General features: G+C 37.3%; 1 protein-coding gene and 1 long non-coding RNA gene across 3 annotated transcripts; one reads left to right on the top strand and one right to left on the bottom strand.

Moving 5' to 3' along the window:
- Nucleotides 1–4392: 4392 nt before the first annotated feature.
- LOC110937851 (bifunctional epoxide hydrolase 2-like) lies at nt 4393–7720 on the bottom strand. The gene is made up of 3 exons (XM_022180303.2): nt 7396–7720; nt 5259–5426; nt 4393–5062 (listed from the first exon to the last, which is right to left on the bottom strand). Exons 1-3 carry the CDS (start codon nt 7681–7683, stop codon nt 4571–4573), a joined length of 948 nt encoding a protein of 315 aa, XP_022035995.1. The 5' UTR covers nt 7684–7720; the 3' UTR covers nt 4393–4570.
- A 2019-nt stretch (nt 7721–9739) lies between these two features.
- LOC110937852 lies at nt 9740–12682 on the top strand. 2 transcript variants are annotated; one of them, XR_004890824.1, is made up of 3 exons: nt 9740–10232; nt 10456–10855; nt 12448–12682. It is a non-coding gene; the product is annotated as an uncharacterized LOC110937852 (long non-coding RNA). The 2 variants fall into 2 exon arrangements; XR_002591087.2 differs by having other exon boundaries at nt 12433–12682.
- Nucleotides 12683–14308: the final 1626 nt, after the last annotated feature.

Genomic DNA, 14308 nt, shown 5'->3' with positions numbered 1-14308 from the left:
CAAATGGTATCGGGTATAGGTGCCGGTCTTAAATTTACCAAACCGGTGTATTTTCGTTATCGGTTCTGCACAGGTATTCACCGGTTTTTACCCTCAAATACCGGTATCGTACCAGTACCGATCGGTACCGAACCGTACCATACCATACCATACTAGGTATATTCGGTACCGATACCCACTTTTGGGGATTTCGGTAACGGTATTTTCGGTACCGGTTGGTACCGAGCTCATCAAATCCTGTAGCAACGCAGCAATGCAAGTAATCTGGTCTCAGATTTACCAAACCGGTGTATTTTCGGTACCGGTTCTGCACAGGTATTCACCGGTTTTTACCCTCAAATACCGATGGCGTACCAGTACCGACCGGTACCGAACCGTACCATACTAGGTATATTCGGTACCCGTACCCACTTTTGGGGATTTCGGTAATGGTATTTTCGGTACCGGTTGGTGGTACCGAGCTCATCAAATCCTGTAGCAACGCAGCAATGCAAGCAATTGCACCGTTTAGATTATTTTTCATACACAGAGTAAGTAAACTGTATTTTGTTTGAATGAGGTTCTATATATATACAACAACTTATTTTGCTTTCTTTTTTGTCTTTTCTGTAATGAATGACTTGTAGCATGTAAAATTAACTTGGATATTTAGAATATTGATAAGTAAATCGTGTCAAATCCTGTACACGAACCGGTATCGTATCGGTAGCAAATTTACTATACCAAATCATTTTCGTTACCAATTTGGTACCCACATTTTGGCGTTTTCAGAATCGTTACTTTCGGTTCGACACCGGTCTAGCACCATATCTGTATTTATTGATTTTTACCTTCAAATACCATACAGTATTGTACCGAGCATTTTTGGTGCCGGTACCTAATTTCGATGATTTTCCGGATCGGTACTTTCGTTGCCGTTACCGGTACCGAGCTCATCCATATTTTAACGTGTTAGCACCGTAATAACTGAACTGAAAACAACCGAATTTCCAACGTGTAGGACGTGTGGGTCCTATTATTATATATTAGGTTATTTAAAATCGTTTTTTTATGACGGAGTAGGAATGGCAATGGGCCGGGCTTGGGTCGGGTATTGGTAATCCCAGGCCCGTACCCGGTTGTAATTCTTTGCCCCATAACCGGCCTGTTACCCGTCGGGTATTTGTCGGGTAATTACCCGTCGGGTATCGGGCATACCCGCGGGTATCGGGTATACCCGTTTATTTTATAAAAATAAACCCGTTGGGAAAAATGTTCATTTTTTACTTTAATGTTTATATAATTTACTATTTTATTGACTATAACAAATGAAAATATGATTAATAACTTACATATCATATTCAGACCACATATACCAAACTACATGAAAACGATTACTTAATTAAGTAATTGTATCATGACACCAAATTGCATAAACAACCACATAATAAAGAGTGATAGCTTCCATATCCAAAACACATGCTCAAAAATAAGTTATTTGTTCGCTAAGCACCTACCAAATACATATCCACATATGACTATAGGGAAGGTAATAAATACATGTACTAAGTTTATATATATGGAAATATGTAATATGATACATTCGGGTATTATTCGGGTAAATGGGCCGGGTATCGGACGGGTATCACTAAATCCCATACCCGTACCCGTACCTGATTTTTTTCCTTTTTTTAAGCCCGTACCCGACCCATACCCATTGGGCTTCGGGTATACCCGGCCCGTATGTTTCGGGTTTCGGGTATACCCGTCGGGCATGGGCTTTTTTGCCATCCCTATGACGGAGTGATTATCCTTACCACGTCATTTTATTTATGTTTTGATATTCGGTATCTGTTTGCCGTTACTGACACGCCTTTTGTAGTCATTGGGTCCCGCCGCAACGCGCGGGCGGAAAATAACTAGTTACCTATAAGATATATCAAACGTCTATTTTTATTTCTCTGTGAAACGTTTTGTACATTTGCAAGTATTTGAGACATAATCATCCTTTTTTTTGGGACAACAAATTTCATTAAATGAAAGAGGCCGACAATCCCGCTAGCAAGCCGCTCGAAAGGGCAGACACTACAACAAAAACCAAGTGTCAACAACAAAAACAAAACAACATTACACATCAAGCTTACTCCATTTAGCCCAATCTAAACCCAAGTTCTTAGACTTGTTCTTGATCCAAAGGAATAATGACAAAGCCTTTGATCTCTCAAATAATGTAATCAATCTATACGAGGATGTTTGAAGAAATGAGATTGTTTCCATTACACCATAATCTCCAACAAGCCACCAACACAATGGATCGCACCAACCTCTTTTTGAGGGAATGGTCCGAGACAAATTTATACACCAGTAAAAGATTAGAGATGGAAAAAACGAATACAAGTTAAATCACACCACTTACTTATTTCTTGCCATACAACCGTGGCGACATAACACCTGGTGAAAACAAGATCCACAATTTCGTAGCAAACATGCAAAGGCTGCAAACGTTCGGGCCATTTAACATCTTCTTTTGATGAGAGCATCCGTAGTTGGCAAGCGAGGCTGAATAGTTCTCGAACCAATGGTGTTAACCTTTAAAGGAAGCTAAGAATTCCAATATCATAAGCTATTCGACGCTAGAAGCTTCTAATAGTATAAGTTTGGAGTTTGTTGTAGTGATCTATTGATGCAGATTTCTTTATTTAAAATAAAAGGGTTAATGGATTTAAACACCCTCAACTATGACCATTTGGCCGATGGCACTCTCAACTTTCACTTTGGCTCAGACCACTCCCAACTTAACACATCGATTGTCATGACACCCCCTCGTTAAATAAACACTAACTGGGTTAAGAAAATTAGCCTACATGTCATATTAATCCGACGTGGCATGTATGATGTGTAACTTTAAAACACCTAATACCCCCCAAACAGAAAACCATATGAAACCCTAGATGATTTAAGCAAAGAGAAACTGGCTTCGAAGTCTGTCATGTAAGAATAGCAGGTGATAGTTCCCCAAATATGAGCTAAATCTGTAGCCGTAAACTAAACATTAGATGGATCTTTATGTGCGGCATCGTTAATCTTTCCGATCCAGCAAGTAATATTTTCTTGGAGAAAATTATGAACCCTTGAAACCCCCTGTTTCGACTTCTCTTCCAACAGACAAAAGTTTAAAGATTGTAGCTTCTCGAAGAACGTAACAAGAAGTTACATAGCCTCATCCTCCGAAATCATGACTAAATCAGTCAACGCGCTGAAAAACATTTGTAAATGTTAAAACACAGCCAATCAATATGAAATAATACCAAAATTCCATACTTTAACACATTTACTTCTGAACGGGACCAATTCAGGTTATGTTTGATCTCGTATCAAGTCAAAATAAGTGAAGTCCAACAGTTAGTTTAAAGAAACACGCGTCATATGATCTATGATCCAAACGGGTTGGAAGTTAGCTGAATTCTATGATCCAAACGGGTAGGAAGTTAGCTGAATTGTCAATTTAACACATAAACTTCCAAAAGCATGCTGATTAACAAAAATAGATTATTGCCACACAAAATTAGTGTTTGGTGGTGTGGGGTAGGTGGTCGCAGTGGGTTGAACAGGGATTATGGTGGTAGGGTGGATGGCAGCATAGGGTTATGGTGGGGTGGAAGGCAGGACGGTGGTGTGGGTGATGGTGGTGGTGTTAAGTGAGAGAGAGGGGGGTGAAACTGATTATTAAGAACCCACTTCAGTTTTGGCCTTATATGAAGCTGTCCTAGTAGACAACAAAAACCTATATCATCATGCCACCTCATTAAAAAAACGCCACATCATCTAAAATTAGCCACGTAGGACAACAAAACTAACCAAGTTAGTGTTTGGTTAACGACGGGGTGACACAGCAACCCAAGTGTTAAGTTGGGAGTGGTCTGAGCTAAAGTAAAAGTTAAGAGTGCCATCGGCCAAATAGCCATAGTTGGGGGTGTTTAAATCCATTAACCCAAAATAAAATAAGCTAATATTATTAATATTGTATATATATTGAAGGTATCCATCCTAAAGTGTATGCGGCGGTTTTAACATAATTTGGTATTGTATTAGCATATCTCAGTCATATGCATTTTTTATACAACTCACACACAAACTCTAATTCTACTACTAAGCTACATATTTTTTGTCTACTACAAGGATTGAACCCTCACCACTTATAAACACGAAGTCTTATTCAATACATTGATAACGCTGAACCAAAGGCCCTTTCCTTCTTTCGGTAGGCAACCTATTTCCCTTCTCCCAACCTACCATCGATGTTTTCCTCCCTTTTGCCATCTTATTACATTTGTTGGCAATCCTATCTTAGGAAGATGATGGATAGTAGAGAGATCTCGAAAGAGGTCGGAAAGAAAGACAAATTTAAATAAATTGCTAAAACATTAATATTTAATTCATATATAATTTAAAGAAGTTATCAACTAAGACAAAAAAGTAATTTTTTTTTTCACTTGGATAACACAATTTTTAACGTTATACATGAAGTATACTATAGCATTTATTTCACACTCATGTTTTATTTTTTATTACACGGACAAACACGTAAATCCTAATTTTTGTTGCCGTTGAGATAACCGAGTATGAGTTGATTAACTTGATCCGGGAACTGTTCATGAACAAAATGACAACCTTTAGGTAGGTATACGATTTCCAGATTAGGCACATACTTTTTTACCTCCCCACTCTTCAAGTATCCCTCCATCCCTGGGAACTTGAACAAGTAATCTTCTTCGCCCATGATCAGCAGTGCTGGGGCTTCAACTTTCAAACCTTGTTTCGGGTATGCGCTTGTATCGGCTAATGACCTATAAGGAACTTGGAGTGGAGTCTGAAATCCAGATTTCTGATACAAATCTCCATATACTGCAAGATCATCTTCAGTGAACCAAGAGGGTAGGGGAGTTGAGGGGTCAACTAAATCCATTATCTCTTGGTTTTCATTTGCTATTGGTATTTCACTTTTAGAGAACAAAATGTAAACGTTCCTCACAATAGTTTTAGCATCAAACCGTGCAAAATCAGCTTCAGCTCTTCCAACTTCCTGATAACATTCCAACATAATATGTACAAACTCGTTTGATACATAACCAATTTTAAGTAGACGGTTATATTATTATATTCACCTCACTATGTACAGTTGTATTATGCGGTTCTCTCTATTAAAATTGAATTTGCATTGAACACATGATTTGTAATTTTGTATACATAGATTACAATTTATAAAAAAGAAAGAGTACCTGCCATCTTCGCATGTAGAAACCTTCAGGGAGAGCTAGAGAATCTTCAAAAGAACCAGGGGGCATAAATGGCATCCCAAGTGTTGCTATTCCTGCAACTCTTTCAGGGAAAAAAAGAGCAAATGTGTAACCAACCATTGATCCAAAATCTTTACCAATCACGAACACCTAAGAAAGTCCACACAAACATGAACTAGGTTATTTGGTGTCCATAAAGATAATATTGTAAGAGAAAAGAGGGTAGTAAGGAAGATCACATAACCAGGAAAGTTAAACCTTAAAAATCGTTACATATATTTAAACTGATTGTTAGAATCTTGCATTAGGAATATACAAAAAAGGTAAAAAGGTGATGAACAATTATTGTAGATATCTAAAAAATCTGGAATAAAGAATAAAAAGGGACCTATACAAAAATATTTTAATATTTTAGAGGAATAAGAATTTAAGTTTTTTTTTTTGAACGGCAAATTTGGATCACTGATGGACCACCGGAGTATCATCGTGTCACCAGCGGAACCACCTGATCATATCCATCTCCACTAGGCATAATGCCTATACACCAATTCAGGAGGAAACCCAATAAATATAGGAAAAACCCCCTTGTGAGAATCGAACCTAGGACCTATTGGTTAAAAGTCTTATCTTACCTCCAAGATACCACTAGGGTATAAAGCCATGATTCCAGAATTAGTTTATCGAATAAAAAGATACTTGAAAACATTAAATATTACGAGAACCGTGAGAATGAATGAAAAAAATCAATCAAAATCAATTTTTTTTAATACAAACTTCATTATAGTTAAAATACAACATTAAAAAAAGAATTTACTCTTTAAATAATTCATATTTCCTCTCAAAATCACTATTAATAAAATTTTCATGTGTAAATTTTCATTATTTCTGAATACATGTAAATTTAAATGTGTAAATTTAATTTCTAATATTATTTTCGAATAATAATGATAAGTGTAAAAGAAAATTTTGAATTTGAAAAGTTTTTGATCAAGTTTTTACGGTTTTTTTCATTCGTTCTTATGGTTTTCGCGATATTTAGCGTTTTTATTTAAATCTTCCCCTGTTGAATTTAAATGAGATAGATTTATGATTTAAAAAAGGACGTAAATTGATTTTAAAGAGTTTTGTAAAAGACAATTTATGTGAAAAGAAAAACGGGTAAACCCTAAATCCCATCTTACCATTCTTGTTTGTTTGTTTTTTTTTCCCGCAAGACTCTTAAATTACTTTAACCTTTTTTATGCTACTGGCTCATTTTTATAAAAGAAACTTCAACGTTTTTTTAGGCTACTGGCTCATTTTTATAAAAGAAACTAACATAAACACGTTTTAATTCAGTAAAAAAATATAAACCTAAGGGTGTACGGGGCACTAGCGGGGTGGGGGATCGGTGACCCCTTCCCCGATCGGGAACACCGCCGCCATCACCGCGGGGACCCAAATCGGGGAGGGGAATCGGGGAGAAGACACCGCTTGAAGGAGGGAGAGAGATGGTGGGCCACCCTTTTTTCAACCAATCAAAACATTTTTTTTTCTTTTTGAATAAAAAAACAAGTCCTTAACGCTCTGTTCCCGAGTTAACTTAACGAGGGATAAGAAAAGAAAGCAAAAGTGAGAAAGAAAAGGATGAGAAAGGAAAAAAAAAGATGACTTTCCCACCGCTTCCTCCCAAATCGGAAGGAAAGAAAAATTAAAGAATTTTGCCTAGTTTTCCTGTCATTTCCTTTCTTTTCCTTCCTTAAATGAAACTCGGGAACACGACATGTTTTATTTTCCTTTCTTTTCATTCCTTAAATGAAACTCAGGAACACAAAATATTTTTACTTTCTTTCTGTTTCCTTTCCTTTCCTTCCGTTAGTAAACTCTGGAACACAGTGTAAGAGGGGAGTGCCGCCATTAAACTAAGGGTGTGAGGGGAGTTTAAGAGGGGAATTGACGTGACATAATCTAATTGGGTGTGCGTAAGAGAGGGGACTCCGCTAAGAGGGGAGTGCCCCACTCACCCTAAATTGGTTTTTGGTAACCTAATTCAATATGGTAAAAAAAAAAAAATTTGATGACCTGACAAAACTCGAATACATAAGATCCCATGGAAAAAAATTGTAGATAATCATGGTACCTTAGAAATGGCGAGAGAATCTAGGATTGAAGCAGTATCTTTGACCAGATCGGTGAATGAGGCCTTTTCGGGTTCTGCAGGGATGTCAGATAGTCCGTATCCTCTGTAATCAGGTGCAATAGCTCTGAAACCGGCGTTTGCAACGGCTATCATTTGATGGCGCCACGTGTACCATATCTCTGGAAATCCATGTAGAAAAATGACTACCGGCAACGAATCGGATCCAATCTCAGCTACATGAAGCTTTAATCCATTGACATGGACGTAAGTATGCTTGATTTGATCCATTTTTTTCAAACAGACTTTGGGTGTGTGTTTTAAGGTTTTTGTTTGTGGTTTTAAAGGGTTCATTCGGAAAATATCTAATTGGTTGGAAATAGGGATCGAGTAATATTTTCAACTTTTAATAATTGTTTGTTAGTTAAGATTTTATTACTTAGAACCTTTACATGCAATTATGGTTCTATGAAATAACGAACAGTACCGTGGATTATAAACTTATTGGTTTATTATTTAATAATATATAAACATTACGTTTAACCAAAACTCTTTAATGTGTTATTAGTTTCTATAGATGTTTAAATTTACTTATAATTACATTTTTATTTAAAAACTCACATGTTATTTTTTGTTTATATTTAAGTATTATGATATTAAATTACCATTTATAGAATCATCATCATTTATTCCGGGTGCCTTTTAAACATAGTTCGATACTTCGATATCATTCGAAGTGTACTAAATTCAGTCCATATCTTTGGTGAAACATAACTAAGACTGCCGGGGGTGTGGGAATTTGGGTTGGGGGTTTGGGTTGATATATGGCGGAGGTGGGCTCCGCATGGTTAGGCGTGGCTTTTTTCGGGTGTGGGGTGGCATGACTTTTTTTTTGGGTCAAATATGCCCAGGCAATCCCAACCAGCCACATCATTTCCCCCCACCTCACGCCAAGCTTCATAGCCACGCAAGACACCTTTTGCGTCTGCATGGCTGATTCAAGCGTCCGCCAATATACAAGTGACACGTGTCTCAATGACATCCATGCGTCCCATACGTCCGTGACTCATCCTATGCGCCTGTGACTCATAAAATTTACTTTTAGCGAGATTTGAGGCATCCCATGCGTCCGTGACTCATTCCATCATCCCATGCGGCCGTGACTCATCCCATGCATCCCATTGAGACACGTGTTACTTCTATATTTAAGGACTCATGGGATGAGTCACGGACACATGGGATGATAAGGTGAGTCACGAACGCATGGGATGAGTCACGGACACGTGTCACTTCTGTATTTAAGGACGCATAAGGTGTCTCGTAGTCGGTGATGCGCTGCTCCACCAACGCATGAGGTGACCATTTTGGTAAGTCAAACTTATTCTTGGCTATTTTCGTAAATTTCTCAACATATATATATATGAAGAAAGTTATTTTAACTTTGATTTCTCTAATAGATTAGTTGTTTTTCTCTAGATTTTTGTAATTATTCATAACTAAAACTTTTTAAAAAATTCATACATTACACCCATTAAAAAAAACTAAAACTTTTTAAAAAATTCATACATTACATTTTTGACATATTTAATAACTTAGTTTGTTTGAGTTTTCAACTTAGTTTGATGGCATTCAAAGTGCATTAGATTGACTTCCGTATGTTTGATGAAACGTAACTATTGCAACTGTATTACATCTACTGATCTACGCATTATATACATTGTTGAAAATGTCTACTAAATACAGTTGAAACTTTATCTCCTTGCTATTTTTTCCACATGGATGTGAAATTACACACATACCACGCACATTCAAGCTTTGGTTAAGTAACAATATATGTATTGCATAGTCCATATATCAATTATTTACATGTATTTTCCGGACAAGAAGGTCAATATATGATCATCCAAAGATTGAATATTCGAAGATTAACATCGTTAATTTTAGCCCATGGCCTTATAGCCTAGTGGCATCTTGGTGGTGGGATAAAGCTTTGGGACCAATAGGTCCTGGGTTCGATTCCCACAAGGGGGTTTTCCCATGTTTATTGGGTTTCCTCCTGAATTGGTGTGGCGTTATGCCTAGTGGAGATGGATATGATCGGGTGGTTCCTCTGGTGGCACGATAATACTCCAGTGGTCCGTCAGTGATCCAAATTTGCCGTTCAAAAAAAAAACATCGTTAATTTTAGTTGGTCCGCAATTGTACAAAAACAACTTCTAGGATTGGCTACGACATAACTTCGAGTTGGTTTTTTCATCAATTAGAGGTTAAGTAGAGTTTATGTAACCAAGTGACATCACATAATTGACAGCAGGAGATATTAATTATATATTATCAATTTGTAATATTTGTGGGCATAAAGAGTTGTAAGTTTAGCTTATTTGGTGTTATGTGCTTTGTGATCTTGTACCAAGCCTGTTGCAGTTTACAAATCATTTATGCAACTTTTTGCCAATTGGTGCCACGTTTCGTTGTGGCACCGCCCTTTTTCTTGGTTTTGTTTTCATTTTACCCACACAACTCAAAACCCTAGCGAGAGTTAAAGACAGAGTTAGAGAGATAGGGGTTTAGAAGTTTGATGATGAAGGTGGGTTGGCCATTGCCTTCGGCCGATCATTCAGCTCTGGCGAACGACCGAGCTGCCACGCCGGTAGTGTGATTCAGTGGTCCTTTTTTCCGCGCCTGGGGTTCCAACGACTACACTCATAAATATTACCCATGTTCCCCTTCACTACCGTTCGATCGCCATTGCATTCATTGTGTTAAATCCCCAAATTTTGTTTCAGATGCTTCTTCCCTGATACGAGGGTTTTTGGAGACCATGCTTCCTTAATTACACGGTAATTACTGCTCATGTGTTTACTTATTACTTAAATTAGCTTGAAAAGTGTGTTTGTTTGTAGGTTTTTTGATGTTAACTTTTGATATTTGTGTGTTTATGATGTTGTGATACTGTTTCTGTGTTTGTATGGAGGATATTTTGTTGAAATTTGTGTTGTGATGTTATGTTTAGTGAAGTTGTTGTTGATGATTGTATTGTTTATTGCAAATGAGGTTTTGTAGGTGATGGAATGGATGGTTACTAGCTTCATGCTTGGTTTTGAGGTTTCAGAAGCTGCAAGTGGTTAAGATTTTAGCACCCACTTAAGAGATGAACTAGGAAGTTTTATTTAAGTTGATTGTATTCATATATTGAAAATCATGTCACTCTATTTGATTTAAAAGATGAATGTACACATATGCACTCTAGGATTTAAACTCCCAGCAGGTACAAAATATGACAATGGAATGTACACCAAAAGGAATCTTGCTTAAGTTGGAGTGTTTTTGGGATGTAGGTTCAGCAGGTGGAGAAAACAGGAAGCCACATCGGTTTAAGCCTGGGACTCAGGTGCCACATGAGATTAGGCGTTTGCAAAAGATGGTTGATCTGCTCATTCCTGCTGCTCTGTTCATTTGAACTGTGAGATCTCTTTACCTTGCTGGTTGTGTTGACTTTTTTGTATGACTGTTTTGCACATTGAATGGTGTTATGCTGATTATTGATCATGGGTTTGCTCTAATTTTGTGGGTCAGTAGAATGTAGAAAGGGTTGCATTTGATTTGAAAATTAGCATTTGAGTTGTTGTCTTAGGGGAACCATGGAGTACAACAGTATCTCATGATGCCCAAAGTTAAATACCTGGGAAGTATCTTAAATGCATATGCGCCTTCTGTTATTTTCAATATTTGACACCTATCTAAGGGACTAAACTTCATGAACTAATAATTAAACAATTGAAACAATACAGTATGCCTTCATGTATCCCTTAATTGACAAACGACAAGCATATAAAATAACTATTGGTATCTTGCATCTTGGTTAAAAAAATAGAACACCCATTAAATTATAGTTGATATTTTGTCTCCTTTTATACTCCAGCATCTTGCATCTGAATGAAAAAAAATATTCTAGGACAAAGCCTTTAAGAAAACTACTAATTGCTACAAATAGAAGTAAGATCATCACAGATTGGGTGGGTTGGCTAATGGGTTGTTGTCATGTGAAAAAGGTTGTATATACATAAAAATGGCATGTAAAAAGGTTTCAAAAATAACAAAGGGAGACAACGAAGAACCACCAGTTCAAGTACAAGTGATAAGAAAGTGGGTATGTTTCGAAGAAATAATTTAATATCTAATATACGTATCAAATAAAATGAAACCTTTAAATATAATATTTTAAATTTTAGGAAAAATAGTACTTGAATAAATAATATTTAAAGAATTTAATTATATAAAACAAATCCAAAATCAAATTCACATATACGTATCAAATGAAATGAAACCTCCAAATATAATATTTTAAATTTTAGGAAAAATAGTACTTGGCTCTTAATTAATGGAATACTTAAAACTAAATTACTATATGTAAAAGTAAAAGGTATAAAATATATGATACAATTGTAGAAATATTAATTATCTATTAAAAGAAGTTGCTTTCCCAGTAAATTATGAGGTATTAAAAGAAGGGTACTCTTCTCAAAGATATTAAATACTATAAACCATCTTCATCTTCATCATACTTTCCTGTACACACCACCTCGATCGACTTGCTAATATAAAAAAATCAGAGATCGCTACACCTCACTATCCTCTTTTATTTCAGCTCCACCATTGTTCTTTTTTCATCCGGTTCAACAAGAACATTAAGGGGGTATCCTAATATTTGTTTAGGGATATCCCATACATAAAACACATGAAACCGAAAAAGAAATTATACTTCGAAGATAAAGTTGAGGAGTAGCACGGGCAACCCTGCCACAATGCTAAATCCGCCCCTGAGATATAGAGTATATGAAATAACATGGAACCAAACCTTAGCACAAACTATGGCATTCTTTCTATTATATATATTTTTTGTGTAAGCTGGAACTAGATGACATCATAGATGTGACATTTGAAGGTTCTGGGCTCAGTTGGGCATCCAATTCGCCCAACATTTAATCATTGATTATTACATTTGATTTCTTAACGATTTTTGTTAACATCTTACATCAGACATGTTGATTCCAGACACACAACTGAAGCAGAAAATTGAAGAATATGTAAGGTCACCACAAAGGATGCAACATTGTGAAGAGATGAATATGCAAAGCTGCTTTAGATCTTCAATTCGTTCAGCAGATGGTATTGGTCCGTTGATTAGAAACTACTTTTAGACTGTTATTTTAAATTTGACAAATATTTTGATCAAACTTGGGATAAAGTTACATCTGGGTGTGATACGATTCATGCTGGGTGCTTCGTACCGTCGAAAGTTAGCAACCATAATAGTGTGAACAAAATACTTGGTGAATTTGTCGAGTAGTCCTCAACGTATACGTAACATATACGTAAGAAACCGTCCGGGCTTCAAGGTTAAGTAGACGTGCTTTAGGAGATGTTTCTAACGAGCCCCGCCCGCAACGCGGCGGGGGTTTATTCTAGTTTTTGTTCAATTAGAAAGTTTATGAATAAATGGTGAATACATACGTTATTATAGGAAGGATTATATTTAACTTAAAATTTGACTGTCTTTTCCTTGTTCGTCATTTGCGAGTGTATGGCCATTAAATCATGGGAAAATTACCAAAATGTTGGTTGACCAAGTGTGTTTTCAAATTTGTCACACTCAGCCTCGGAAGCGTCCCTATGTTTTGTTGAAGCGTCCATGTCCTAGAAGCTGACACGTGACATTTTGCATGCGGACCCAGACGCATCCCAATGCGTCTTTTTCTCTCTCCTCTCTCTCTTCTCTCTCTTTCTCTCTCCTCTCTTCCTCTTCTTTTGGCCGACGCCGACGCATCTCTCTCTCTTCTCTTTCTATCTTCTCCTCTCTCCTCTCTCCCAATGCACATTTCGTCATCTTCCTTGAACTCCATTTGGGATCTTTGACTGTGTTGATTTCAACACTGTTGTTCCATTTTAATTAGAAGAGAACGAGAAAAGAGAGAGAGAGAGGAGAGAGAGAGAAAGAGAGAAGGACGCATCCCGTGTTTGAAAGACGCATCCCGTGTTTGAAGGACGCATCCCGTGCTTGAAGGACGCATCCCGTGTTTGAAAGACGCATCCCGTGCTTGAAGGACGCATCCCGTGCTTGAAGGACGCATCCTGGAATGGTCCTTTCAAGGACGCATCCCGTGCTTGAAGGACGCATCCCGTGTTTGAAAGACGCATCCCGTGTTTGAAGGACGCATCCCGTACTTGAAGGACGCATCCCGGAATGGTCCTTTCAAGGACGCATAAACATGTCGGACACGTGTCAGCTTCTAGGACATGGACGCTTCAACAAAACATAGGGACGCTTCCGAGGCTGAGTAGTCCTTCCAAGGACGCAGGAGGGTGACAAATTTGAAAAGAGCTTTGGTCAAACGACATTTTCGTAATTTTCCCTTAAATCATTATCGATGAACATGATCCTATTTGGTTATAACAGTTTGACCCTCATAATTGATTTTAAGACGAGCCTATTCTGGTTATAACAGTTTGACCCAAACCCGTTATTTGACCCACCCGTTTACTCACCTTGGTCACCAATTGAACATTTAAGTAACACAATACTGAAAGAGTTATAAATCAAGCAATACATTAACATTTAGGATGATGAGGTCTATCGTATGCACACATTTTGCTGACCTGACATGGTCAACTCGCATACATGCCATTTATTTCAGGCTTAACAAACAAACATACACAGTAAAATCCCACTCATGGCGTAAGCTATTGGTGGGACAGGACCTAAGGGGGTGGGTCCCAGGGGATAGAAATGTTGCTCCCACTAGGAGTTGCCGCCCGCTTTAACCACCCATTGACTTCTTAGCAATAGTCATGGATTTATTAAAAGTTGGAATCAAACCGATTAACAACTTAACATGTACTTAAGCTTAAGCTCAAA

The sequence above is a fragment of the Helianthus annuus genome, chromosome 4 (genome assembly GCF_002127325.2).
Source record: "Helianthus annuus cultivar XRQ/B chromosome 4, HanXRQr2.0-SUNRISE, whole genome shotgun sequence".
NCBI lineage: Eukaryota > Viridiplantae > Streptophyta > Magnoliopsida > Asterales > Asteraceae > Helianthus > Helianthus annuus.
The sequence above is the reverse complement of the archived record's forward strand: the minus strand, read 5'-3'. Positions and strand labels throughout refer to the sequence as shown.

What these genes read in the sequence shown, in the direction of transcription:
- LOC110937851 (XM_022180303.2), bottom strand. Translation starts at nt 7,683, where the DNA reads ATGGATCAAATCAAGCATACTTACGTCCATGTCAATGGATTAAAGCTT. An exon ending in ATTCTCTCGCCATTTCTAAG is followed by an intron (nt 5,427 to 7,395) that starts GTACCATGATTA and finishes GGACTTTCTTAG; the next exon opens with GTGTTCGTGATTGGTAAAGA. An exon ending in TCTACATGCGAAGATGGCAG is followed by an intron (nt 5,063 to 5,258) that starts GTACTCTTTCTT and finishes GAATGTTATCAG; the next exon opens with GAAGTTGGAAGAGCTGAAGC.